The 26347-nt window shown below is 40.2% G+C and overlaps 1 protein-coding gene across 1 annotated transcript in view; it reads right to left on the bottom strand.

Annotated features, from left to right (window-relative positions):
* The window catches only part of LOC107692737 (angiomotin-like protein 1), a 63712-nt gene that overhangs the window by 33963 nt on the left and 3402 nt on the right, over positions 1 to 26347 (bottom strand). The window contains exons 2-7 of the mRNA XM_016491909.1: positions 24436 to 25665; positions 23762 to 24083; positions 23248 to 23392; positions 20171 to 20251; positions 3665 to 3810; positions 2347 to 2496 (exon numbers count right to left, since the gene is read on the bottom strand). Of these exons, the coding sequence (XP_016347395.1) occupies positions 2347 to 2496; positions 3665 to 3810; positions 20171 to 20251; positions 23248 to 23392; positions 23762 to 24083; positions 24436 to 25202 (1611 nt within the window). The 5' untranslated portion in view covers positions 25203 to 25665. The remainder of the gene's footprint in view (positions 1 to 2346; positions 2497 to 3664; positions 3811 to 20170; positions 20252 to 23247; positions 23393 to 23761; positions 24084 to 24435; positions 25666 to 26347) is intronic.

Genomic DNA, 26347 nt, shown 5'->3' with positions numbered 1-26347 from the left:
GTGCGCTCATCCGAAGCGCGCAAACCCGCGCCTCAGAACATGCGCAAATATTAAGCTCTCTCTGAAGTATTGTGTTTAAATGGACAAATTCACACAAAAATTATGTCAAAATGCTTGGTAAGTATCCTATAGTAGACATAGCCGGCTGAACGTACTGTATCAGTGCATTCTCTTAAAGTGACAGCACTTTCTTAATATTAATCAAACAGAAACAACAAAGAAATCACTCACTGCTCTTGACTGAATAGGTTTTGTAACTTTAATAAAGATTAATCTTTCATTTATACAGTCAAATATTCAATGCTGTTTTACATTTCATTACTTTATTAAATTTCTGTACCTAAAAACTAATGTTAGACCTACCTAAAAAAAAAACTGAAAATCACTGTTTATTTTATTTGTATCTTTACTCTATTGTATTTATTTGTGCTGTTGCTTGTAGTTAGATTTTTCTTATTTTCTTTATTTTTATTTGACAGTATAGTTTTTCCCTAAACATAGCTCATACCGAACCGTACCGAAACCGTGACCCTAAAACCATGATACAAACCGAACCGTGAGTAATTTGAACCGTTCCACCCCTACACATAATACACTATCGCATTTCTATAATTCACCGTAGCCATATCCAGATCAGATGGTCACCGTAGCCACCCAGATCCAGTCCATATCCAGACCAGATGGTGGATCAGCACCTAGAGACGACCTCTACAGCCCTGAATGTCAGTGGAGACCATGTCAACTAGATGCCCCCCAGAGACAGATCTCCTGCGAAGACCTCATCACCTCAACGACCATCGGCACAAGACCACGGGAACCAGACAAGACCTCTGCACCTGTGTTGCAGCCTGGAATTAAACAACGCCATGCTGGTTTCGTCAGGCCAGAGGACAACTGGCCCCCTGACTGAGCCTGATTTCTCCCAAAGTTTTTTCTCAATTTCTGTCACCAATGAAGTTTTGGTTCCTTGCCACTGTCGCCTTTGGCTTGCTTAGTTGGGGACGCTTTACTGATTGCACAGACACTATTGGAAGAGAGCTGATCTGGATTATGATATCACTGAATCATCAATGAACTGACTTTAGCTGGAAAAATGACTCTGCTATTGTCTTCTTGCATTATTGACATTTCCTGTTTGACACAGTAAAGCTGCTTTGACACAACCAGTATTGTAAAAAGCGCTATACAAATAAAGGTGCATAACTGTTGATCAGTTAGGTACAAAGAAAAAAATGTTTAAAACAGAAAAGATGCTGGTAATTGTTTGCCAGGACAATATCAGGTAACTTTACAGGCATTTCCTGTAACCCTAAAACACAAAATACAATGTGTAATTTAAAATACAGCTAAAACACCTGTGAAAAATCCATACAGAAAATTTCTTCATACAAAAACTGTACATTGTGCCACATTTTTACAGACTTGTTTTGCATCTAAAGTTGCGAGATGCAGCGGTCAGGAATGGTTTTAAAAAAGCGCAGCGCAGAATGCGAGGGTCTCGAGATGCGCTTTTGTGACGTGATGCATTAACTCCATTTCCACAAGACGTGTATCGTGTATTTATTCAGCGCTTTATGCAATGCAGATTGCTCCAATCTTAGCTTCTCAGTAATAAAATAACCAATAACCATGTTAATGTTGAAAAATTCATTAAATATGAAACTTTAATTTCAGCTGTAAACCATCTCTACAAAAGTCAGTTCCATGTTGATTCAATTCTGTTCAATAACAGTGTAGATGTACGACAACTCCCATGATTCCACACTCAGTCACGGCATCATCAAACTACGCCTTTGTCTATTTGTTTATTTTGAATATGCGCCCTCTAGCGGTGAAAATTACATATTGTGCCTTTAACTAGCACAATATATATATATATATATATATATATATATATATATACACACACAGCCAACTTACCTCTGTCCCAGGACAGTTTTCCGGCATCCCTCCTCCACCCCATCTCCTTACTATTAAACTATTCTCATCCCATACTAGGGATTGGGGGAGTTCTCTGGGTTTGGGCTATAGTCTGAGCTCGGAGCCACCCCTTAAAACAGAACGCCAAATATGCTTACAATTTGCTCAATCCAATTATATGTAAGTGCAAACTCGTGAAATCAATGGTGTCATTATTCAGCTCAATTTATTTCAGTGTTGATTCAATTCAGTTCTCCTCTGGCCACAGTCACTTTTGGCTTGCTCACTGGGGGCTTTAGGAAATGAAGGCACACATTTCTATAAATCTGATTAGGAAATATATTGTGGAAAGAAATGAAAATAAACCAAAAATGTTGTCAGTTTTGTAAACCCTAAAATTCTAATGAAAAAGTTTCCAGCACTGACCTGTTGTGTTCGCAATGATTCCAGTTCTCTCTCCAGGTGAGTACGTAGACGTTGTTCCAGCTGCTCACGTTTCTCACATGCGATCTGGAGTTGTGCTAGTGCCTGCTGCAACCGCTCCACCCGCTCCACATACTTCTGCTTTTTACTCAACTACAGCACACAGACAGATTGAAGAGAGATTTACTTGAGATGACTGACACTGTTTAGTGGTTGTTTTATATCAGGTCACTCCTTAATCCAAATCATCAACATAAATTATTAATAATTATTCAATTAATTCAATGAATAATTATTTCATAATCCTCATTAAAGTATGTGGCTGTATTGTAAAGATAGGAGATAAAAAGTTTAATTGATCTATTGCTACGGGCCCATTCAATATAATATAACAAACTCTCTGTCTAGGGATAAAAAAACAAATACTGGTTCTTGCCCGTAGCCTAAAATCTACATAAAATCCTGTGGATGTCTGTCCAAGTCCAGGATGTAATTTTATTTGTGTAGCACTTTTCACAAGACACACAACGATGAGTTGCAGGATTTATGACGTGAACAGTGTGACAGGTCAGTCAAAGTGGACTGAGGCTTGGTGTCTTCTCACTTTATATTTTTCCTATTCATTCTCAATTACACTCCACCAAACCCATGCCACATATAGGGGGTTTATTTAAAACTTACTGGGCTCATGGGAGACAAGAGAAATGCTGCTTCCTTCTAAAACTTTAGCCACTGGTGTTATTATTGGACAGTGTCATTTTTTTAAATGAATGATTTATACACTGTTTGATGTCACATTTCATAAGATTTGCTTTGCTTTATTTTTGTAATATGGATTAATTTCTTACATTTTTTTTTTCCTTTTCTAAAATAGAAAGATGAGTTTTAAGGGATAAAATAAATGACTGTAGGGGGACTTTAAACCTTCAAATGACACACAGCTCATATTTTCATATCAGTAAGTTACCGACACCACACATTTGCTAGATATGTGTATGAGTATGTGTAGTGTAGAGTGACTTTTTCACATTGCATGATGTGACAGACAATTAATTATCCAGTACAGTTCCACTTAATCAGTGAGATTTCACCAAAGATGAGGTTGTTGGTCCTGAAAATTTACAGTATGTGTTTGCAAACATATAAAGGACTGAAATATCCCACTGGGCTGGCATTTCTAATCATTTTAATCACAATGCTGGTATCGGTAGAATAGTTTAATTCAGTTTGTGTAAAGCCAAAGGATGGCGAAAGCAATGCCGAAGTTTGTATTTATTTAAAACTGTACCAACAATCTATTAGAGTAATCCAAAAGACTCACCTCTTCCCCTAGTTTGAGGACTTTACTCTGAGCATTATTTAAAGCCTGCTCTAAGATCTCAATGTGTCGTTGCTGATCCTCATTGGCTGATTGGAGACTGGCTGCCTCTATCTCTAATTTTTCCAGTTCTTTCAGGCTTTCTTTTCCTGAGGAAAAAAAAAGACAAAATAAAAAGGTGTTTTAGAGAACTTAAAGGGTGCTGTCATGAATCCAGTCCATGGACTTTCATCCAATGAACACAAGAGGTCGCTCTCTCACCATATTGACACTCACTCCACATAGACTGTCACACATCACTATGGACTACATCTCCCATGCTCCACTGCACTGATTGCGCACTCACCTGCATCCAATAACTCACACTATATAACACTCACTCTGATCCTGCTCTAGTCGCCGAGTATTGTTTGCGTTTATCGCTCTCCTAGTGGTAGCACATTACAGAGCCAGTTTCCTGCCCTAGTTTCTAGTCCTTACTTCCTAGTCATAGTCTTGTCTTGCCTGCTTTCCCGTGTTACCTGATTTTTACCTGTTTATCTTGGATTAACCCTTTGCCTGCTGTTTCGGATTTTGTTTGCACCTCGCCTGGACTACTGCTCGTGTTATTGGATGTCCCCTCTTGTCAAGCCCTCTGTATAACGTTCGCTGTCGACTGACTCACGCCCGGTTTGGATTACTCTTTTGTCTTGCCCTCAATATACTGGCTCGTTTGCCCCGTAACAGAATACTCGGCCTCACAAGGATCCAGCAGCTTTTCATGTGGACATTGGCCAGGTATAGACACTGCAAAACTTTTATTAGCCTTAAAGCATGGCACACGCCCGCTTGAAGGCTATATTCAAGAGTATCTGGACATTGCGTGTTATTCTGATCTGCCAGATTGTGTACAGATTTTGTACTGATAGACTTTTTTTGTGATGGAGTAAATGAACCTTTAAAGTCACGATTAACCCGTGAGGGTCCCCGTTCTTCTCTAAGCTATTTTTTGTATTTTGCTCTGCTGTGTGTCGACTCCGAATTCACGGTGGGTGTTGCGGAGAAACATGACACAGAGTCCGCTTGTGTAATTGCGGCCGCACTAGAGCACGCTCACAAAATGGTGGCGACAGCGGAGTCTGATCGTAAAATGGCGGCCACAACAGCACCCCGTTATGTCACAGCTGATCTTCATGAATCAAGTCAAGTTACCGTTGATCGTCATGAGTCAAGTCTAGTCACAGCTGAACTTCATGAGGCAAGTCAAGTCAGAGTTTATTGTCATGAGTCAAGTCAAGTCACGGCTGATCGTCATGAATCAAGTCAAATCACAGTTGAGCTTTATGAGTCCAGTCAAGTCACAGCTGATCTTCCTGAGTCAAGTCAAGTCACAGCTGATCTTGAGTCAAGTCAAGTCACAGCTGATCTTCGTGAGTCCAGTCAAGTAACAGCTGATCTTCGTGAGTCCAGTCAAGTCACTCACGGCTGATTTTCCTGAGTCAAGTCTAGGCACAGCTGATCTTCATGAGGCAAGTCAAGTCACAGTTGATCGTCATGAGTCATGTCAAGTCACAGCTGATCTGCCAGAGCCTCGTCACATCTCAGCTGTTCGTCCAGAGTCACGTCACGTCACAACTGATCTTCTAGAGTCTCGCCATTTCTCAGCTGTTCGTCCAGAGTCACGTCACATCTCAGCTATTCATCCAGAGTCCTGTCACATCACAGCTGATCATCCAGAGTCATGTCATGTCCTGTCTGTTACACCCAGATTATCAAGGTCAGCCCTTCAGTATCCCAGTCTGGTATCCAGTGTGAGGGATGCACCGCTGGTGTCTGCACGCGCAGCTGGTATCCCCAAACCCACTCACTCCAGCTGTCCTGTTCCTGAACTGATTCCCCTATCTGAAGCGCTTCCCATGATGGGAATTGCTTTTTGGTGTATTTGGGCTGCATACACTACCACAGAACCTCCCGAGGTGGAGGCGCTCGCTTCAGCTCCTTGCGTGGTGGTGGCGCCCAGCGATGCACTCTCAGCCTGTCGTGTTGCGGTCGAAGAGACCATTACTAACTTCTCCCTGTTTCCTGAAGTTACTGCTGTAGAACCTCCAGAGGTGGCGGCAACCGCTGCAGAACCTCCAGAGGTGTCAGTGGTATCCATTTACGAACTCTCTGCCTGCCCAGCCACGGCCAAGGAGGCCGTTTATGAGTTCTCGGTCTGTCCTGTCATGGTCAAAGTGACCGTTGCTGAACTCCGTACCTGTACTGTTAAGGTAAATGTTAATGAACTCTCCCTGTAATTATAACTAGTTATGATTAATTATTCATATTTCCCCATGAATGAGCTGATTCGCTACAGGAGCGTCTGGAAGCTGCTCCTTGGGGGGAGGGGGCTATGTCACGAATCCAGTCCATGGACTTTCATCCAACAGAACCCTTGCCTGTTTTATGACCACGCCTTTAAATAAAAGCTTTGCAGATGGATCCGCACGTCTCATGTCTCGTTCGCCCCGTAACAGATGCACTGTGATTTATTTTTATTTTTTTGTTTGTTTGTTTGTTTGTATGTACCTGCCAACTACACAAAGCTGCAGTGGCTACCCAGGTAAGTTTAAGTTTAGGTCGAGCAAACTTTTTTTTTTTTTTATGTCAATTTCTTAATCATCAGAAGAGTTGATTTGCTGCAGATTCAGGTGCATCACTTCATAGTTAAACATAAACTCTGAATCAATCTCCAAGTAGAGAGAATGTTTATTGCAAGCATTGTGTTCCTGTTAAACCTGATCCAAATTAGGTTGGAATTGTTTAGTTATGTCAACTTTATATTCTGTCTTCAACTAGCTTTGTGTGACAGGCCACAGTTGTACTTTGCATTGCTCTACTGTGGAAATCCGATGGTTTATGTGTAGCGTTTGGACCAATCAGACAGACATTTATTTGTTATATTCAACAAATAATCCCTAACACCCCTCACCACACCAATAAGCCAACTATGAGGGTACATGGACCCTTTCCCCGAAATGCAACAAACACCTCAAAAGGAGGAACAGGCCTCTGGTTCCATAGCACCCAAAGACAAATCATCTGATAACACTGGTTTTATTGCTCAAAGGAATGCGGGCAGAACAACTCTTACTCCATTTCCCATAGGAAAGACACATAATGCCCATAAAAATGGACTCTTCTCTAATTAATTTATAGAAAAGCCTTTCTGTGAATGAACACATCCTCAGGTCATTGTGTGTATTATTACTGTTCTTGTACATTGTATTTTGTATTGTATACTGTTTTATGGATGTGTTATGATAGATCACTGGTTAATATAACCTCACCTATACCATGTTTGGTATCTATGAGTTTGTATTTTGATTATCTAAATGAGAGTATATAATATATGTTGATACCCATGCAACATGTTAGTGTTCTAAGAATCTTTAATAGTTTTTGCATCAGCACTCAATCCAGTTACATATGCAAAATACCATGCTCGAAGAGTCCATCTGGAAGAAAACTCTCCTGACCACCACGGAGTCAGAATAACATCCTTGGAGTTCATCAACCTTCAAACCCGGAAGAACGTGATCGCGATTGCAACACCACCGAACCTTCAAACCATCAAGACTTTCATCCGGACGCTCATTCAACAGCCAAGTCAATGCAAGTATCGTACATTTAACTACACAAAATGAAAGGTTTAGTATAAGCTGTAGACCTCGTTGTAAAACGGTGCTGATGGTTTGACTCAGGTGGTTAACTGACTCCTTTTCATTGCTTCAGTCCCTGTTTCTCTAACGGTTTTATTAATTCAGTCTCATTTGCCCTTCCCCATGTATGAGTGATTGTATGCTTGTTTGTTTGTTAGGCTAGTTTGTGTTAGTGTTTAGTTAATAAAACTTGTGTGCAAAAATAACATGAGTTTCTGATTCTGTTACTGCTTGTAAATCAATGTCCCTTTTATGATCCGATCTTGTTACATGCTCTTATGCAATAATACTGTAAGAAAATATTTTCTGTGGCCAAAACTACTTGTAGTTGATACAAAACTACACTGAATGTTCGCTGGATGAACAGACTGGTTGATTGTAATATTAATTATTTTTCAATGCTATAATGATTTTATTTCATTTATTTACCTTTGTTTAGCTTGAATGTACCAATTCAGCTAAGTTGATTTTAATTAAATCTGAAATTAAATCAATTTGTTTATGTACTTTTCCTTTTAGTTTCCTAAAGCTATTAGGACATTTTCATTTTACTTTTACCTTATTTTATTTCATTTGACCATCACCATCTTCCCTCTCGGTATAGAATTATAGCAGTTCTAGCAACTGTTGTTTCCTTAATGAGCCGTACAGGTTATTAGTAGCCCTAATTGCCATCTCTTCTATAACCCTCCTTACTCCTCAGCCCCAGGCCTATTACATGAGGTACAGTTACCATTCACCATGCTGTAGGCCCCCGAGAAGACTACAAACACTTCCTATCGTTTCTGTTTATTTACCCTCAGGTGTTTGATGTGTCCCTGCTAGCTTAGCTGCAGTCTCCCTAGGTTTTAGGACCCTGCTGCAGCATTCCATTGAACAAGTGACAACTGCTTAGGCATATCTCCTAGCTTAAGTTAAATAAGGAAAGCCCGCCTTCTCCCTCTCTCTTTCTGATTTTATTTCGGTTTTGTTTTATTTGATACCCTAGTAGTGACCAAACTTGTGAACCATCAGTGCTTTGAGTAATAGCGTGACCCCACATAAAGCCCGGTCATTAGCTGACCCCTGCTTATAGCCCCATCAATAAAGTTACTCAAACCCTCTATTTGTGTTCACCAGCACAAAAATTTAGCACCTTACCTCACTAGCTGACCCTCACTGGCTATTCACACCTTACACGACCTATAGAGCCATTCCCCATACAGATAGCTTACCACCTCTGTTCGTACTTGAATTTGCCTTCTGCCTCTCTCTCAAGTTCCCACAAGTGAGCCAGCATGTCTCAGACATTCAGCTCTGCCACCCAATAGGACCACTTAGTGACCCAGCAGAGCACTGTGATGGACATCCTTCAGCCCAAAGCAGTCAACAACCTGCAACAGCAGAGAAAGTAACAGCGAGACTGTGACACAAAGTGGACACCTGACACCAAGCCAGAATCGCCAGCGGCTGACCTGCATTGTCATCTCCTTGGCCCACACCCTCGAGGGCCTCAGACAGGAGGTAAATGAACTCAAGCTACAAGTCACCGAGTTACAAAGGGAACTGACACCCACTCAGCGAGAGAAGGCACTGGACAGACACAAGGACCCTGACAGAATGGCGCAACAGAAGGAAATCATCAGTCTTCAGGAGGCTGGACACAGAGCACAGCTAGAAAAAGCCATCAGACAGGACTTGGAAAGAGAACTGTTTCACACAAAGTCACTATTAAAAACAGCGTATGTGGAATTTAATGAGAGAGACACTATAGCTGAGGCCTTAGTAGGCCATCTGCATGCAGCCAGAGCTGAAGTCCAAACCCTGACTCAGCAATTCTGCAACATTAAAGAGGATCTTGACATGGTTCAGAAAGAACTGAAACAGTCCTACAGACCGCGCATGGATTCAAGTAAAAGACACCCTGCTGCACGTTACACAGTCAGCAGTGCAAACCCCCTCACACCTGTACACAGATACAAAGGGGGGAGCCAAAGCCTTCTGCTTGACACTTCACAAGTCAATTTCCTGAACTCTTCTGTAGCTGCAGAAGGAAAAGGATTCATTCAAGCAAGCCCTTAAACAGCACATAGAGTGACTTTCAAAGACCTCAACCGAATGGCCAGAAACATCCCAACCTTCACACCAGATCTTGCAGGAGACCAAGACGTCCACACCTACCTGCGAGACATTGACTTTCACCTGCAGTCTTGGACCAGTGTGAACCACCAAGATAGACTCTATCTGCTCTGGATCACCTCTAGCCCAGAGGTGCGACGCTTCCTGGCTCAACATCCAGGACACATCCATTTGGGGCCGGCATGAAACTCCCCATACTCCCCATGACAGAACCGTTATCATGGCAACAGACCCAGGTTCCAGACCAACCACTGGGAGAAGCCATGGAAAAGGGCATTCTCACCCTGCGAACACCACAGGATGCTAAACAGCAGTCCACCACAACATCCTCATCCACACCCTTCACACAGGTGCCAAACGGAGGCTGCACAAGGACAGCTGGACACGCCTACTTCTGAGTTACAGGAGCTGCTGATTATATTCTGTCTTCAACTAGCTTTGTGTGACAGGCCACAGTTGTACTTTGCATTGCTCTACTGTGGAAATCCGATGGTTTATGTGTAGCGTTTGGACCAATCAGACAGACATTTATTTGTTATATTCAACAAATAATCCCTAACACCCCTCACCACACCAATAAGCCAACTATGAGGGTACATGGACCCTTTCCCCGAAATGCAACAAACACCTCAAAAGGAGGAACAGGCCTCTGGTTCCATAGCACCCAAAGACAAATCATCTGATAACACTGGTTTTATTGCTCAAAGGAATGCGGGCAGAACAACTCTTACTCCATTTCCCATAGGAAAGACACATAATGCCCATAAAAATGGACTCTTCTCTAATTAATTTATAGAAAAGCCTTTCTGTGAATGAACACATCCTCAGGTCATTGTGTGTATTATTACTGTTCTTGTACATTGTATTTTGTATTGTATACTGTTTTATGGATGTGTTATGATAGATCACTGGTTAATATAACCTCACCTATACCATGTTTGGTATCTATGAGTTTGTATTTTGATTATCTAAATGAGAGTATATAATATATGTTGATACCCATGCAACATGTTAGTGTTCTAAGAATCTTTAATAGTTTTTGCATCAGCACTCAATCCAGTTACATATGCAAAATACCATGCTCGAAGAGTCCATCTGGAAGAAAACTCTCCTGACCACCACGGAGTCAGAATAACATCCTTGGAGTTCATCAACCTTCAAACCCGGAAGAACGTGATCGCGATTGCAACACCACCGAACCTTCAAACCATCAAGACTTTCATCCGGACGCTCATTCAACAGCCAAGTCAATGCAAGTATCGTACATTTAACTACACAAAATGAAAGGTTTAGTATAAGCTGTAGACCTCGTTGTAAAACGGTGCTGATGGTTTGACTCAGGTGGTTAACTGACTCCTTTTCATTGCTTCAGTCCCTGTTTCTCTAACGGTTTTATTAATTCAGTCTCATTTGCCCTTCCCCATGTATGAGTGATTGTATGCTTGTTTGTTTGTTAGGCTAGTTTGTGTTAGTGTTTAGTTAATAAAACTTGTGTGCAAAAATAACATGAGTTTCTGATTCTGTTACTGCTTGTAAATCAATGTCCCTTTTATGATCCGATCTTGTTACATGCTCTTATGCAATAATACTGTAAGAAAATATTTTCTGTGGCCAAAACTACTTGTAGTTGATACAAAACTACACTGAATGTTCGCTGGATGAACAGACTGGTTGATTGTAATATTAATTATTTTTCAATGCTATAATGATTTTATTTCATTTATTTACCTTTGTTTAGCTTGAATGTACCAATTCAGCTAAGTTGATTTTAATTAAATCTGAAATTAAATCAATTTGTTTATGTACTTTTCCTTTTAGTTTCCTAAAGCTATTAGGACATTTTCATTTTACTTTTACCTTATTTTATTTCATTTGACCATCACCATCTTCCCTCTCGGTATAGAATTATAGCAGTTCTAGCAACTGTTGTTTCCTTAATGAGCCGTACAGGTTATTAGTAGCCCTAATTGCCATCTCTTCTATAACCCTCCTTACTCCTCAGCCCCAGGCCTATTACATGAGGTACAGTTACCATTCACCATGCTGTAGGCCCCCGAGAAGACTACAAACACTTCCTATCGTTTCTGTTTATTTACCCTCAGGTGTTTGATGTGTCCCTGCTAGCTTAGCTGCAGTCTCCCTAGGTTTTAGGACCCTGCTGCAGCATTCCATTGAACAAGTGACAACTGCTTAGGCATATCTCCTAGCTTAAGTTAAATAAGGAAAGCCCGCCTTCTCCCTCTCTCTTTCTGATTTTATTTCGGTTTTGTTTTATTTGATACCCTAGTAGTGACCAAACTTGTGAACCATCAGTGCTTTGAGTAATAGCGTGACCCCACATAAAGCCCGGTCATTAGCTGACCCCTGCTTATAGCCCCATCAATAAAGTTACTCAAACCCTCTATTTGTGTTCACCAGCACAAAAATTTAGCACCTTACCTCACTAGCTGACCCTCACTGGCTATTCACACCTTACACGACCTATAGAGCCATTCCCCATACAGATAGCTTACCACCTCTGTTCGTACTTGAATTTGCCTTCTGCCTCTCTCTCAAGTTCCCACAAGTGAGCCAGCATGTCTCAGACATTCAGCTCTGCCACCCAATAGGACCACTTAGTGACCCAGCAGAGCACTGTGATGGACATCCTTCAGCCCAAAGCAGCCAACGACTTGCAATGGCAGAGAAAGGAACAGCGAGACTGCGACACAAGTGGACACCTGACACCCAGCCTGAACCACCAGGATCTGACCAGCATCATCATCTCCTTGGCCCACACCCTCAAGGGCCTCAGACAGGAGGTAAATGAACTGAACCTGCGAGTCACAGAGTTCTACAGGGAACTGACACCTGCTCAACGAGAGAAAGCACAGAACAGATGCAAGGAACCTTACAGAATGGTGCAACAGAAGGAAATCACCAGTCTTCAGGAGGCTCTAACAGCTGCTGGACACCAAGCGCCACTGGAAAAAGCCATCAGACAGGACTTGGAAAGAGAACTGTTTCACACAAAGTCACTATTAAAAACAGCGTATGTGGAATTTAATGAGAGAGACACTATAGCTGAGGCCTTAGTAGGCCATCTGCATGCAGCCAGAGCTGAAGTCCAAACCCTGACTCAGCAATTCTGCAACATTAAAGAGGATCTTGACATGGTTCAGAAAGAACTGAAACAGTCCTACAGACCGCGCATGGATTCAAGTAAAAGACACCCTGCTGCACGTTACACAGTCAGCAGTGCAAACCCCCTCACACCTGTACACAGATACAAAGGGGGGAGCCAAAGCCTTCTGCTTGACACTTCACAAGTCAATTTCCTGAACTCTTCTGTAGCTGCAGAAGGAAAAGGATTCATTCAAGCAAGCCCTTAAACAGCACATAGAGTGACTTTCAAAGACCTCAACCGAATGGCCAGAAACATCCCAACCTTCACACCAGATCTTGCAGGAGACCAAGACGTCCACACCTACCTGCGAGACATTGACTTTCACCTGCAGTCTTGGACCAGTGTGAACCACCAAGATAGACTCTATCTGCTCTGGATCACCTCTAGCCCAGAGGTGCGACGCTTCCTGGCTCAACATCCAGGACACATCCATTTGGGGCCGGCATGAAACTCCCCATACTCCCCATGACAGAACCGTTATCATGGCAACAGACCCAGGTTCCAGACCAACCACTGGGAGAAGCCATGGAAAAGGGCATTCTCACCCTGCGAACACCACAGGATGCTAAACAGCAGTCCACCACAACATCCTCATCCACACCCTTCACACAGGTGCCAAACGGAGGCTGCACAAGGACAGCTGGACACGCCTACTTCTGAGTTACAGGAGCTGCTGAGACTAGCAAAAGAACTCCTTGAACAAAACTCAACCGAGGAGTATTGGGAAGGGCAAACCTCTAAATCCTTGCCCAAAGCAACGCAGCATCAGACCCCTCCATAGGAGGAGCATCCTGTAAACTACTAAATCAACAGCCAACGAGCAGCCAGACAACATTGGATGTAGCAACAGGCCCACATGCCCAACAACGAAAGCTCTCTCAACACAACTCAGGCAAGCTCAACTACCTGTCCTCTCATACGTGAGAGTCCAACCCAGATGTTCCAAACTGCAGGTACCAAGAATAGCCTACTGGCTAACAACAAGGGTAATGAGGAAAAACTAGTACAGGACACAACTGAAATAGAAAATGTTGTTGTTGGTAGTCTTGTGGACGTAGAAACATCTAGACTCTAGAGACATTGATATGACGGATGATGACAGTCTTTTTAAAACACCAACACTGAAAAGAAAAACTACTGGGAAGAGAAGGGGGAAAAAGCAAGGAAAGAACAGGTTCAGGAAAAACAGATGAAAGAGAAGATGGATCGTGGAGTTGTATCTGATCATAGTAATTCTGATGAGTCATTAACGGAGAGTGAGTGTGAATCGGTGAGCTCAGTAGATTCAGTTTCACTTAGGAGATCTGAAAGGAATGCCTATACCCTTGAAAAGATTAAAGCTTTTCTGCAAAGTACAAAAGGAATGAAGGGAGTTCAAGTAGAGGACTACTTTCCTGATCGGGAATTGTTTATAGAGTCAGCAAGAGTGTCAATGAAAGAAAAAGGGATGGAGGGTCTCACAGAACAAGAAATATACAGGCTGAAGAAAATTGTTCAGAAGTTGAGATCAACTATTTTGAATGATGAAAAAGCAATGCTATAATCTTTCTTTTTTCTTTGTTAATTTTTTGTTTTTGTTTTGCTCAGTCTCTTTTTTTATTAGTTTATTCATGAGTAATTTAAGGCTGGGCAGTTTGAACATAAATGGTGCAAGGGATCATAGAAAAAGAGCAATGCTGTTTGAATTGATAAAGCAAAAATGTATTGATGTCATGTTTGTTCAGGAGACTCATACTGATGTGCAGAATGAAAGTGCATGGAAAATGGAGTGGGAAGGAGAGGTGATTATGAGTCATAAAACTAATATCAGTGGCGGTGTAGCCATTTTATAAAGGAAAAATATAATTCCAGTTTCTTTTGAAGTGGAAAATGTAGTTGAGGGACAGTTGTTGAAATTACGGGCTGAGTTTGAAAATTTTACTTTTGTATTTATAAATATGTATGCACCGGTTCTGGGAGGTGAAATGGTTTTGTTTTTAAATAAAGCTAAAGATGTAGTAGAAAATTGCAAACCTGAAGAGTATCTATTTATTGGGGGTGATTTTAATTGTACAGAAAACGATAACGTTGATAGGAATCATAAAGAACCTCATATGGAATCACAATGTGTTTTGAGACAAATTACAAAAGAACATGATCTGTATGATATTTGGAGAGTGTTGAATAGAACACAGAGGCAGTATACATGGACATAAGTGAGAGAATATCATGTAACAATGGCTAGACTAGACAGGTGGTATTGTTTTAAACATCATTTTAATACTATCAAGTTTTGTGCAATTTCACCTGTTGGCTTTTCAGATCATTGTTTGGTCAGCTGTAATGTTTTTATCAGTAATGTTAAGCCAAGAAATACTTATTGGCATTTTAATACTGGTCTATTGCAAGATCTTTGTTTTTGTGAGGTGTTTACTTTTTTTGGGAAAGAATTTAAGAATAGGAAGTCATCTTTTGATTCTCTACAACAATGAATATTAGAAATACAAAATTCTTTGGAATCTGTAGGAGACTGAGAACGTATTAAGGTTCTCAAAAATAAAAGTTTTAAATGATTTGTTAGGTATTACGGCACAGGGTGCTCTGGTACGATCAAGGTTTCAAAGTGCAGTACAAATGGATGGTCCAACCAAGTTTTTCTTTGGACTTGAAAAAAAGAATGGCCTAAATAGAATTATGCATTCTTTGTTATCAGAATCTGGCACAGAAATTACAGAGCCTAAGGAAATTAGGAAAAGAGCAGTGGAATTTTATTCAGAGCTGTACAGGAGTGAATACACGGAGGTGGAAGAGATAGCCAGTTGCTTTTATGAGGGTCTACCTAAAGTTCCAGAAGGAGCAAATGCTGAACTGGAAAAACCTTTTACGAAAGGTGAATTGTATGATGCCCTAAAGAGTATGGAGTGTGGGAAAGCCCCGGGGGATTGATGGTATCCCTGTTGAGTTTTATAAGTCACTCTGGGCTGTGTTAGGGGATGATCTGCTAGAGATGCTCAATGACAGCTTGACCAGAGGGTTGCTGCCTATGAGCTGCAGAAGAGCAGTAATCACCCTTTTACCGAAGAAAGGTGACCTCAGAAACATAAAAAACAGGTGACCTGTGTCACTCCTATGCTCTGATTTTAAGATTTTATCCAAAGCCTTGGCAATTAGATTAAAAGAGGCGATTGGTTGGGTCATCCATGTGGACCAGACATACTGTGTACCTAATAGATCTATTTTTGATCATATTTATTTAATTAGAGACATTATAGATATCTCTAGATCATTGGGTTTAAACGTTGGTCTCATTTCCTTGGACCAAGACAAATCTTTTGACCGGGTTGAGCATAACTACCTCTGGCAGACGCTAAGAGAGTTTGGTTTCAGCCCGAGTTTTATTAAAATGATTGGGGTGTTGTATAGGAACATTGAGAGTGTACTTAAAATTTTATGGTAATTACTTTTGCCGGTGCTTTGCGGCAAGCTTAAGCCTATTGCTTGCATTTGAATGCAGAACAGGCATGTTGTATGCTTTAGCAATTGAACCAAAGTTAGTAAGAATAAGAGCAAAGATTGATGGCTGGGGTATACCACAATGTGATTTTAAAATTAAGTTGTCGGCTTATGCTGATGATGTTATTGTTATTGTGAATAATCAAGAAGAGGTAGATAATCTAAGAATAATAACTGATGACTTTGGAAAACTGTCTTCAGCTAAAGTAAACTGGACTAAGAGTGAAGCTATTGTATGTGGAAAGTGGGAAGGTAAATGCCTTCCTAATTTACCTGCTGGACTTGAATGGAAGAAAAATGGCTTTAAATATTTAGGTGTATACCTTGGAGATGATTCAATATTACAAAAAAACTGGGAGGGTGTTTTAGAAAAAACAAAAGGACGACTGGAAAAATGGAAATGGCTGTGGCCCAAAATGTCATTTAGAGGACGTGTTATAGTCATCAATAATTTGGTGGCTTCAACATTTTGGCATCGCTTGGCATGTACTGAGCCACCAAGTGGACTTCTTGCAAAACTACAAGCTCTCATTGTGGACTTTTTTTAGGACTAAGTTTCACTGGGTGCCGCAGAGTGTACTATATCTCCCTAAGGAGGAAGGGGGACAAGGACTAGTACATCTGGCCAGCAGAGGAGCAACTTTTCGTTTACAATTTATTCAAAGATTTTTAACTGGACCTGAAGATCTTGTTTGGAGGAATGTTGCTAACTTTATTTTGAGTCAAGCTGGAGGCCTGGGACTGGACTCTGCTTTGTTTTTAATGGACTCTAGCAAAATTCAGCTGAATGGACTGACTCCATTCTATAAAGTGGTCTTTAGAATATGGAGCTTATTCAAGAAAAGAAGAGGGGCTTTTGGTTTGTCTTTATATTGGTTATTAGAAGAACTGACTGTGTTTGGAGCTAGATTTGATGTTTCAAGTGAAGTTGCATGGGGTTTTGAAAATGCAATGTGCAGAGCACATACAAAGTTAAATTGTGTCAGATAATAGCTGCTGGGGGTCCTGAGTTAAATAACTCACAAAAGGTTGCTTCTTGCATTGGAGTTAGATCAACAAGATTAGCAGGGAAATTACTGGATCTTTTAAAACAGAAGTTTACGGTAGAAGAAAAGTGTCTCCTTATAAGCTATTGTGAAGGAAAGGTGGTTCCAAATAACAAGGATCCATTTCCAGAAGTTTATATTATTCCTGATTTTAAAGGTGCAGATGGGGAATTGTTGAAGAATTTAGAGGATCTAACTATTAATGAGGCTAACAGCAAAAAATTGTACTGAAGCTGTGTTAAAAATTTAAACTTGAAAGTTTTAAATGGAAGAGTTGATACTGTCTGGAGAGACAAATTATACTGAAAGGGGGCAAAAACAAAAGTGTTACGTTTATAATTTTGTTCAGTGTAGGTTTGGATCAGAGTATAAAACCTGTGTGGAGAGTTTTTTATAAACCTCCTTTGGAAAAAAAGGTGGGGGATCTCCAATGGAGAATTTTACACGGCGCAGTTGCTGTTAATTCTTTTGTGCATGTTATTAACCCCAATTTTTTTTTATCTATGTCCTTTTGTGGAAAAAAAGGAGACAATTTTTCATTGTTTTATGGAGTGTACAAGATTGTGCTATTTATTTGATTTTCTTACATTGTTGTTTGGTAAGTTAGATGAAATTTTTACTGTTCAGAGTTTTATTCTTGGATATCGATATGCAGCAAAAAACAAGATAAAATGCCAACTTTTAAATTTCATTGTGGGAGAAGCAAAAATGGCAGTATATATAAGCAGGAGGAATAAAATTGAAGGGTCAGAAGGATGTGAAATTGCATCTATTTTTAAAAATCATATAAAAGCAAGAGTGTGGGTTGATTTTTAATTTTATAAGATGATGAATTTTTTTTTACAGTTGTGCTGTGTAGTACATGAATGAATAAAAATGTGCCAATGTATACATTGGTTGTGTCTTTTGTGTTCATGTGAAAAGGTTTTTGAGGGGGAGAACCACAAGCAACATAACCAATTTTGGATATATTGTTTTGAATTTATTGCACCAGTGTGTAATACTATGTTGTAGTGTGTGTGTTTTTGAAAGCTTGTGTGTGATGTCTGAGGGAAAAGTTTGGTTTTTCAGCAAGAGTGAATGGTTTTGAGTGTAGAGCTTCATTTTGACCTGAAAATAGGATGTTTGGGGAATTGGGTGAGACATTATGGATTTGTGTTTACTGTTTTGAGAATACGAGGCATAGTTTCAAGAAATGTGTTTAAGCAATCGAGAAAAACTGTAATAGGTAAGGGGGGGGCCCAAAATTTTTTTTGCCTATGTTACAATAAGAGGTAAATCCGGCCCTGCTAACAACACCTACAAACAACCATCTGCCCCAGACCAACTCACTTCAGGATGACAGGTGACACCATCTCGACAGCTGCTGCACAAGCTCGAGGATCCACACCTTGCTACAGCCTACATCACCACAACACACTGCCTGACAGCATCCTCTATGGCACCACAACCACTCCTGGAGGCACCAGCAGCCACCACTGTCCCCCAGCCTTGACTGGCAGGTGCGTGTCTGATTGTTCTGTACCTTTGACGTCGCTCACTGTTACCTATTGGACAGGAAACAACGTTCGAAATGGGTATGTAGCGTTTGAACCAATCAGTCAACTAACAAGTCAACTATGAGGGTCTATGGACCCTTCCCCGAAATGCAACCAACACCTCAAAAAGGGGAACAGGCCTCTGGTTCCATGGCACCCAAAGACAAATCTTCTGATATCACTGGGTTTATTACTCAAAGGAATGCAGGCAGAGCAACTCTCACTCCATTTCACATTCTGTGAATGAACACACATCCTTAGGTCATTGTGTGTATTATTACTGTTCTCGTATATTGTATTTTGTATTGTATATTATTGTATGCATGTGTTATGATAGATCACTAGTTAATATAACCTCACCTATTCCATGTTTGGTATCTATAAGTTCGTATTTTGATGATCTAAATGAGAGTATATATTATATGTTGATACCCATGCAACATGTTAGTGTTCTAAGAATCTTTAATAGTTTTTGCATCAGCACCCAATCCAGTTACATATGCAAAATACCATGCTTGAAGACAAAGAGTCGTAAACTTTGGCTCTTTGACTGCCCAGAGGTGTGACCCCACAGAAGTTAAAAGGCCTCACATCAGTGACCCGCCTCTCAGTCGCTTTTTGACTCTCGTCTTTTCTCTCATCACCTTCCCGTCTTCCGCTTCTGGTCCCGGGGCTGGCCAGCCAAGCCTGGAAGGCCTCAACTACAACCATGTCTTCACTTTCCAGTTTGAGTTTCTGATTCTGTCACTGCTTGTAAATCAATGTCCCTTTTACGATCCTATCTTATTACATGCTCTTATGCATTAATACTGTAAGAAATTATTTTCTGTGGCCATGAAAATAAAATTTCTTAGAGTTGATACGCAACTACACTGAATGTTCGCTGGATGAACAGATTGGTTGATTGTAATATTAATTCTGGTACAGTACTACTGGCAGCTGATATAAACAATTGCAATTAATTTTAATTAATTGTAGTTACTTATATACATTTCACTTTTGAGCTAATTTGCTACATATGGTACACCAGGGCTTGCCTGTGAGCACATCTGTCATTCTGCATCAATACTGGCAGAAAAAAGCAAGTCCTACAAGGCATATATCTGACATGATATAAACAAGAAAGACGAATAATGTTAACTTGAAATTTGTAAAATATAAATCATTACTGTAGGCTTACACTAGTGAATTGGAGTAAGGCAAGAATACAGTTTTGAAAACTGTTTTTTTTTATGTACAAGCAATAATGGAATTTTTATTTATACCCAGAGAGACAGAGAGAGAGATTTGAGTGCAAGAGAGGAAGAGGTACAGGACATTAAGGAAGGGAAGCAGGAAATGGTTTGAGTTGAGCCGCTAGACATATATTTTTAACAGTGAACAGATTCAGCAAAATGTGTATCAAGCATATTTGTGTGATGATGCAAGCATATTTTTGTGATGATTCGCAATAAGAAGTAAAATCTCACTCTGTGAAAGATACAAGTGTCCGTCATCTTGTCCCTTCATGTCCTGACTGGCTAGCTGTTGATTGGCTGTTTCCAAACGATCTGAAAAACACATGAATAACAAAAGATCTGCCACAGGACCCAAGAACAGCTAAAATAAACTGAATCAACAAACAAACAAATAAAATACAACTATATTATGCTACAACTACTAGAGCCCGACCGATAAGGGTTTTTTGGGGGCTGATGCCGATACCGATATTAGGCTGTAAAAAAAGACCGATATCGATATATCGGCCTATATTCTTTATGTGTAGGCTATATTATAGTACAGTATAGTCAAAAGTTTGGACACACTTCCCATTCGTGTGTCCAAACTTTTGAATGGTACTGTATATAGAATACAGTATATAGCCTACATAAACAGAATATATATATACATAAACACATTTTTTTGCAATGATAACTCAAATGTGGTGATCAAACACTTATAATGATGTGACAAACATAGGCCTATGTAGTGGAGGCAGGGTATTTAACAATTTAACAATAAACTTTATTATTCAAAATGAGTCTGACATCAGTGCACTTAACAGTAAACTTCACTTCACTTATTATAAATAACTTAAAAAACAATAAAAAATTATTACAAAAATAATTAGGTTACAAAAAATATTTATAACTTGAATTAAAAAATTAAACAAGGTAACTGTGTAGGGCAATCAAGCTACTGCCAAACCAACAGGGGCAGGTTTATGCTCACAAAAATCTAACCTTTCATTGGATAATAAGAATTTAAAATTGGGGGGAAATATCATTATGAAATAAACGTTTTTCTCTAATACACATTGGCCACAATTAACGGCACCCATTTATTCAATACTTTTTGAAACCTCCATTTGCCAGTTTAACAGCTCTAAATTTTCTCCTATAATGCCTGATGAGGTATTTTTGATATTCCTTCTTGATATACCGATATTTTTGGTCATGACTGTACATACGACACACTTCTTTAGAATTTGGAGAGTCTTTAGCCACTCAAACTCTCCTCCTCACCGTGCATTAGGACGATATAGACACACGTCCTCTTCCAGGCAGTTTCGTAACATTTTATGTTGATTGGAAATTCTTAATTATTGCCCTGATGGTGGAAATGGGAATTTTCAATGCTCTAGCTCTTTTCTTAAAGCCACTTCACTAATTTGTGAAGCTCAATTATCTTTTGCTGCACATCAGAAATATATTCTTTGGTTTTTCTCAATGTGATGTATGATTAAGGGAATTTGGGTTTTGTTTTCCCTCCTATTTATATTTCTGTGAAACAGGAAGCCATGGCTGGATAATTTCATGTTCATAATCACCCTGGAGTGCTCAAAATTGTGAATATGAATGGGAATATACTTCAGAGATATTTTACTCATAAGAATTTCTAGGGGTGCCAATAATTGTGTCCAACATGTATTTGAGAAAAACATTAATTTCATAATGATATTTACCCCCATTTTAAATTCTTATTATCCAATCAAAGTTTAGATTTTTGTGAATTTTTTAAATATAAGATCAAATGGATTAACAATGCAGATTAATTTTCACAGCCTTCTTTGATCATATTTACCAAGGGTGCTGATATTTTTGCCCATGACTGTATGTACTGGCCTCTTTTTTATTTATTCATCAAAAATAAGACAAATTACATGAAATTCCGCGTTATACAGTAAATTCCATTTTTATGACTGGATTGAAATCATAGGGCCCTACTAATGTAGCAAACGAATATGATAAGCTCATTGCGAAAATAAAAGACGGGGACATTGTTGTTTATTTACTTAGCATTAAGTCTCTCCAACTAGGTGACAACGTAGCGTTAAAGGGGTCATATGATGCTGCTAAAAAGAACATTATTTTGTGTATTTGGTGTAATGAAATGTGTTTATGCGTTTTAAGGTTCAAAAAACACATTATTTTCCACATACTGTACATTATTTTTTCTCCTCTATGCCCCGCCTTTCTGAAACGCGTCGATTTTTACAAAGCTCATCGGCCTGAAAAGTGAGGTGTGCTCTGATTGGCCAGCTATCCTGTGCGTTGTGATTGGCGAAATCGCAGCATATGACCCCTTTAAATCACCATTCAACAGACTCAAGCCACCACCACACTGCCGTCTATTGGACTGCAGAAAGATACGAACTTTTCAATCTGCTATGTTACTAACTGCACTGACAAACTATGATGACACCGTGTCTGCGCCGCGACAAAGCGACCGTTGAAAATCATTTGAACTTTGTGTCAGCATGTCATAAATAGAACGAGGCATCAGTTTACTGCATCCAGTGCAGACAACATCACTGATTATAATGGATTCTATTCTACACCGGACGCGAGTGACATGGTGCGACAAAATACAATAGAAATTCTCGCGAATAGTCGCAATGTGATATGACCAATGTGATAAGCATGAGTTCTGGGCTGCGGCACGGCCGGTATAAACACCAGCATTGACTGAGTTGTCGCGATCAGCTCCGGTGGCCGTAACCAGGCTTTAATGCGCCGCAGACATGTGCCGTGATACGCAGATCAGCTCTAGTCTCTAACGTCACTGAATCTGCTGTTAAAAATGAACCATCCATTCATCATATCATCATGCAAAACTAAGAATTAGAATAATTGTAATGTGACTAGCAAATATAGGTGCAGGTGGGTGTCCCGCGGATAATTTGAAGCAGCGGACTCGGGTGAAGTTGGAGCACATCCGCGAATCTCTACACTGCAGTGACCTGGGTGGCCAGTAGCAAACAATTGAGCGCGCTCTGCTGGACAAACTAAGTAATTACACCATTCAGAAGCATTTAATCTGCGTTATATGTTCTGTAAAAAAAAAAAAAAAGTTCATATCGGCTGCATATTCGCCGATACCAATATATCTGCGACAGGCTCATATCAGCCGATAATATCGGCAAAACAATATATCGGTCGGGCTCTAATAACTACCACAACTATGCTATAACTACCAACTCACAAAGTTCAGCAATAACATTTTTGAATTTCCATTTTGAATAAAATGCGGTTTCTAAAAGCATGGGCATTATAAACAACCTCACCTCTCAAGTCTCTGTTAAAATCATGAAGATGCCTGATCTCTGCCTCTAGTTTATTCCTCATAGTTTTTTCCAGAGTATCCCGTTTGGATGAGCTCTTCACTGAACTCTCATATGCCTCTGACAGGTGCACAGTCTCCGCCTCCAACTGGAAATACAGCATAAATTCCAATTAAAGCTGCACGATAGTATAAGCATGACAATGTCCTCCTGTCAGTGTGCTGCATTACAATCATACTGGGCAGTATCCCAACAATATTTTCATAACCACAGCCCCACATTCCCATTAAAGTTTATGTCCTTTATGAACCACTTCCTGTCACGTGTAATAACTACACTGTATTTTCAATATTACTTTGCACAATTCCATATTAGTTTGTATTATAAGAGCACTTTAGACAGTAAATAGTCTGTAATAATGAGAAGTTTTGATTATCAGAACCCCAAATTCTGTTTCTTCTTTGCTTCTAATATTATAAGATAGACAGACAGGTGGACAGACACACAGACAAAGTACCCGCTGTAGTTTGCTGGCCTTCTCATTTTGCTTGTGAAGTTCTTGTCTAAGTCTTTGGTTTTCTTCTTTTAGGTTCTCCAGCATCTGCTTGGCATGGCTTACCATGGCAAATGTTTCCCCTGGGAAAGGCTGTCCAAAAGGGGCCACACAAGAAAACAGCCCCTGAGTCACAGATCCAGGCTGAGCTGGAGGAAATGCCAGGGACTGAGATAGGGATATAGCCTGATACTGTTGCTGATAAGCCTGTGAGGGTAGGATACAAGTCTCAGAAGTCATGGGACTGGTCTGTGTTTGGTGCTGTGATGTAGACAAAGGGCACTGTCTAAAATACAGAAAGACAGTGAGTGAAACAGGTGAAAAGTGTACATTTTTCGAATTTAAAACAGTTTATCATATACAAGTTGAATAGACAGGAGTTAATTTAATGCAGAGACAACTATAAATAAGTCACTGGTATGTTGGCTTACAGTATAAACATTGAGCCACCATAAAAACATTGTTTGTTTTAATGGCCCAACATGTCAGTGTTTGGCTCAGCCAATGACATGTAATAATCCTGTACCCGTAAAAAGCTGTTTAGGGGAATTTGGAAAGCATTATTTTTGTAGTTCCAATTGGTGCTGCTAGTAGTACAGATATTACACAATTCACCTTTAAGTTTCTGTTACCATTACCTTGCTATATTTCTAAGTGGCACTGTCTCCAACATGGCTGCTGTCAAGGTATCACTGTTGAAGTGACCATGTTCCAGAGAGTCCGAGTTGGGGTGTAATGTGGGCGAAGTCATAGTCTGTAACTTGAATTTAAAGGGATATTCTGGGGGAGGACCTCTTTGATCCAAAGTCCACTGTGGAGGGTTTAAGGGTGGTGGTGGAAGTTGTAGGGTACTCATGGAGGTCTTACTAGTTAGTGAGAGAGAATCTGCTGTATTATCAGCCCCACAAAGAGTAGTGTCTCCTGTGCAAGGTGAATTGGATGGTCCTAAACATTGCTTAGCTTCACTGCATTCTAGACTGAGGTGCATGATCCTTTCACTTAGAAAGCGAACATGACCCTGTTTCAACTCTGCCAGACCTTCATCACAAAGAAATGTACCACCAGTGCCTCCTGGCTGGACCGATGATTGACCCTCCAAAAGCGCCTTCATGGGAACCGCTGAGAGAGAGGTGTAAGAAGACGAAAGAGAAGGAGGGGAAGAGAGTGAGTATGTGTTAGAAAGTAATGGTAGACAGGAATGTGAGCTTGTGGGACAGTCAGACATTGTTGACAACTGTTGTATCTGCTGAACCGGGTTGTGCTGCTGCTGACTTTGGTGGACAGTGTTTTTATGGCCCTCTTTGTGAAAGTTCTGGTCCTGATTGTGTTGAAAATTGTTTGAAAGGTCATCTGGATTTTGAAGACTCTGGTGGCTGTGGCCAGGGATTTGGGACTGAGGGTCCATCGGACTTTGCTGTCCTCTGTAAAGCTGAGACTGGATTTTAGCCTCCTCATACAATGGAAGCTCCAGGTGTCAAACCCAGACAAAATCTGGGCCGCTTGGACTGCTCTACCTGCATCCTGGCTCACACCACCAGCTTTTTCCATGGAGCTGCTGTCCACTTGATGCTCCTGACCTTGAGGTTCCTGTCGAGACTGCGACTGCAGGGGCATAAGCTGATATGAATGGGCTACTTGACCCTCCTTTTGAAGGAGTAGGTTTACTGTAGACGCAAGGTTGCTTGGCATCTGAGAACTGTCGTTTTCTACCCCTCCTCTGATTCCACTTGTTCCGTATCTGAGATGTTCTTGCATAAGCCTATGAAGCACAGTTCCAGATGCACTCTCCTCAGAACCATGCATGTCTGCTGCTGCACAGGTAGGCAAAAGGTAGCACGGATATGTTCAGATGAATTGGATGATGTTATCTGCAAAAGGAAAAGGGGCGATTAATTATTCCAATACTGCTACATAAACATCAAGAATAACATGTGACAAATAATCAAGATTTACTTCTAAGATAATATATTTAAAATAAATTGATCGTGCTTACAGACAGGGACATGACTAGGCCCCGGCAACTGGGCTATATCCTGCATGTTTTTAAATACAAATTTCAAAACATTTTCAAATTTCAAACACCCATGTGAATTTTGCAGCGCACCCCACTCAACGTGGAGCATTTTAGTATGCATCAGTTTATTATACTGGCATAATATACTGTTTTTTTGTTTGTTTTTTTACACATAGTAACAGTTCTATTTAGATCCATATCATCCTGAAGAAACCTTTTGTGCTGAACTGATTCTTTCTGTTAGTGTTTAGAGTTTTTTATTCCCACCTTTTTGTTTTTCAAATCTACAACTGTCAAAGCTACGGTGGCCGAGAAGTGCAAAACAAATCACAATTCTGAAAACAAAATAACAAATTACAAACGCAAATGCAAGTCTAAAAAACAAAATAACAATTCAGAAAACACAACAACAATTCAGAAAACATTATAACAAGTCAGAAAACACAATGACAAATTCGAAAACAAAATAACAAGTCAGAAAACACAACGACAAATCTGAAAACAAATGAACAAGTCAGAAAACACAACGACAAATC

The sequence above is a fragment of the Sinocyclocheilus anshuiensis genome, unplaced genomic scaffold (genome assembly GCF_001515605.1).
Source record: "Sinocyclocheilus anshuiensis isolate Anshui unplaced genomic scaffold, SAMN03320099.WGS_v1.1 scaffold1119, whole genome shotgun sequence".
Classification (NCBI taxonomy): domain Eukaryota; kingdom Metazoa; phylum Chordata; class Actinopteri; order Cypriniformes; family Cyprinidae; genus Sinocyclocheilus; species Sinocyclocheilus anshuiensis.
This window is presented reverse-complemented; position numbering and strand designations above follow the sequence as displayed.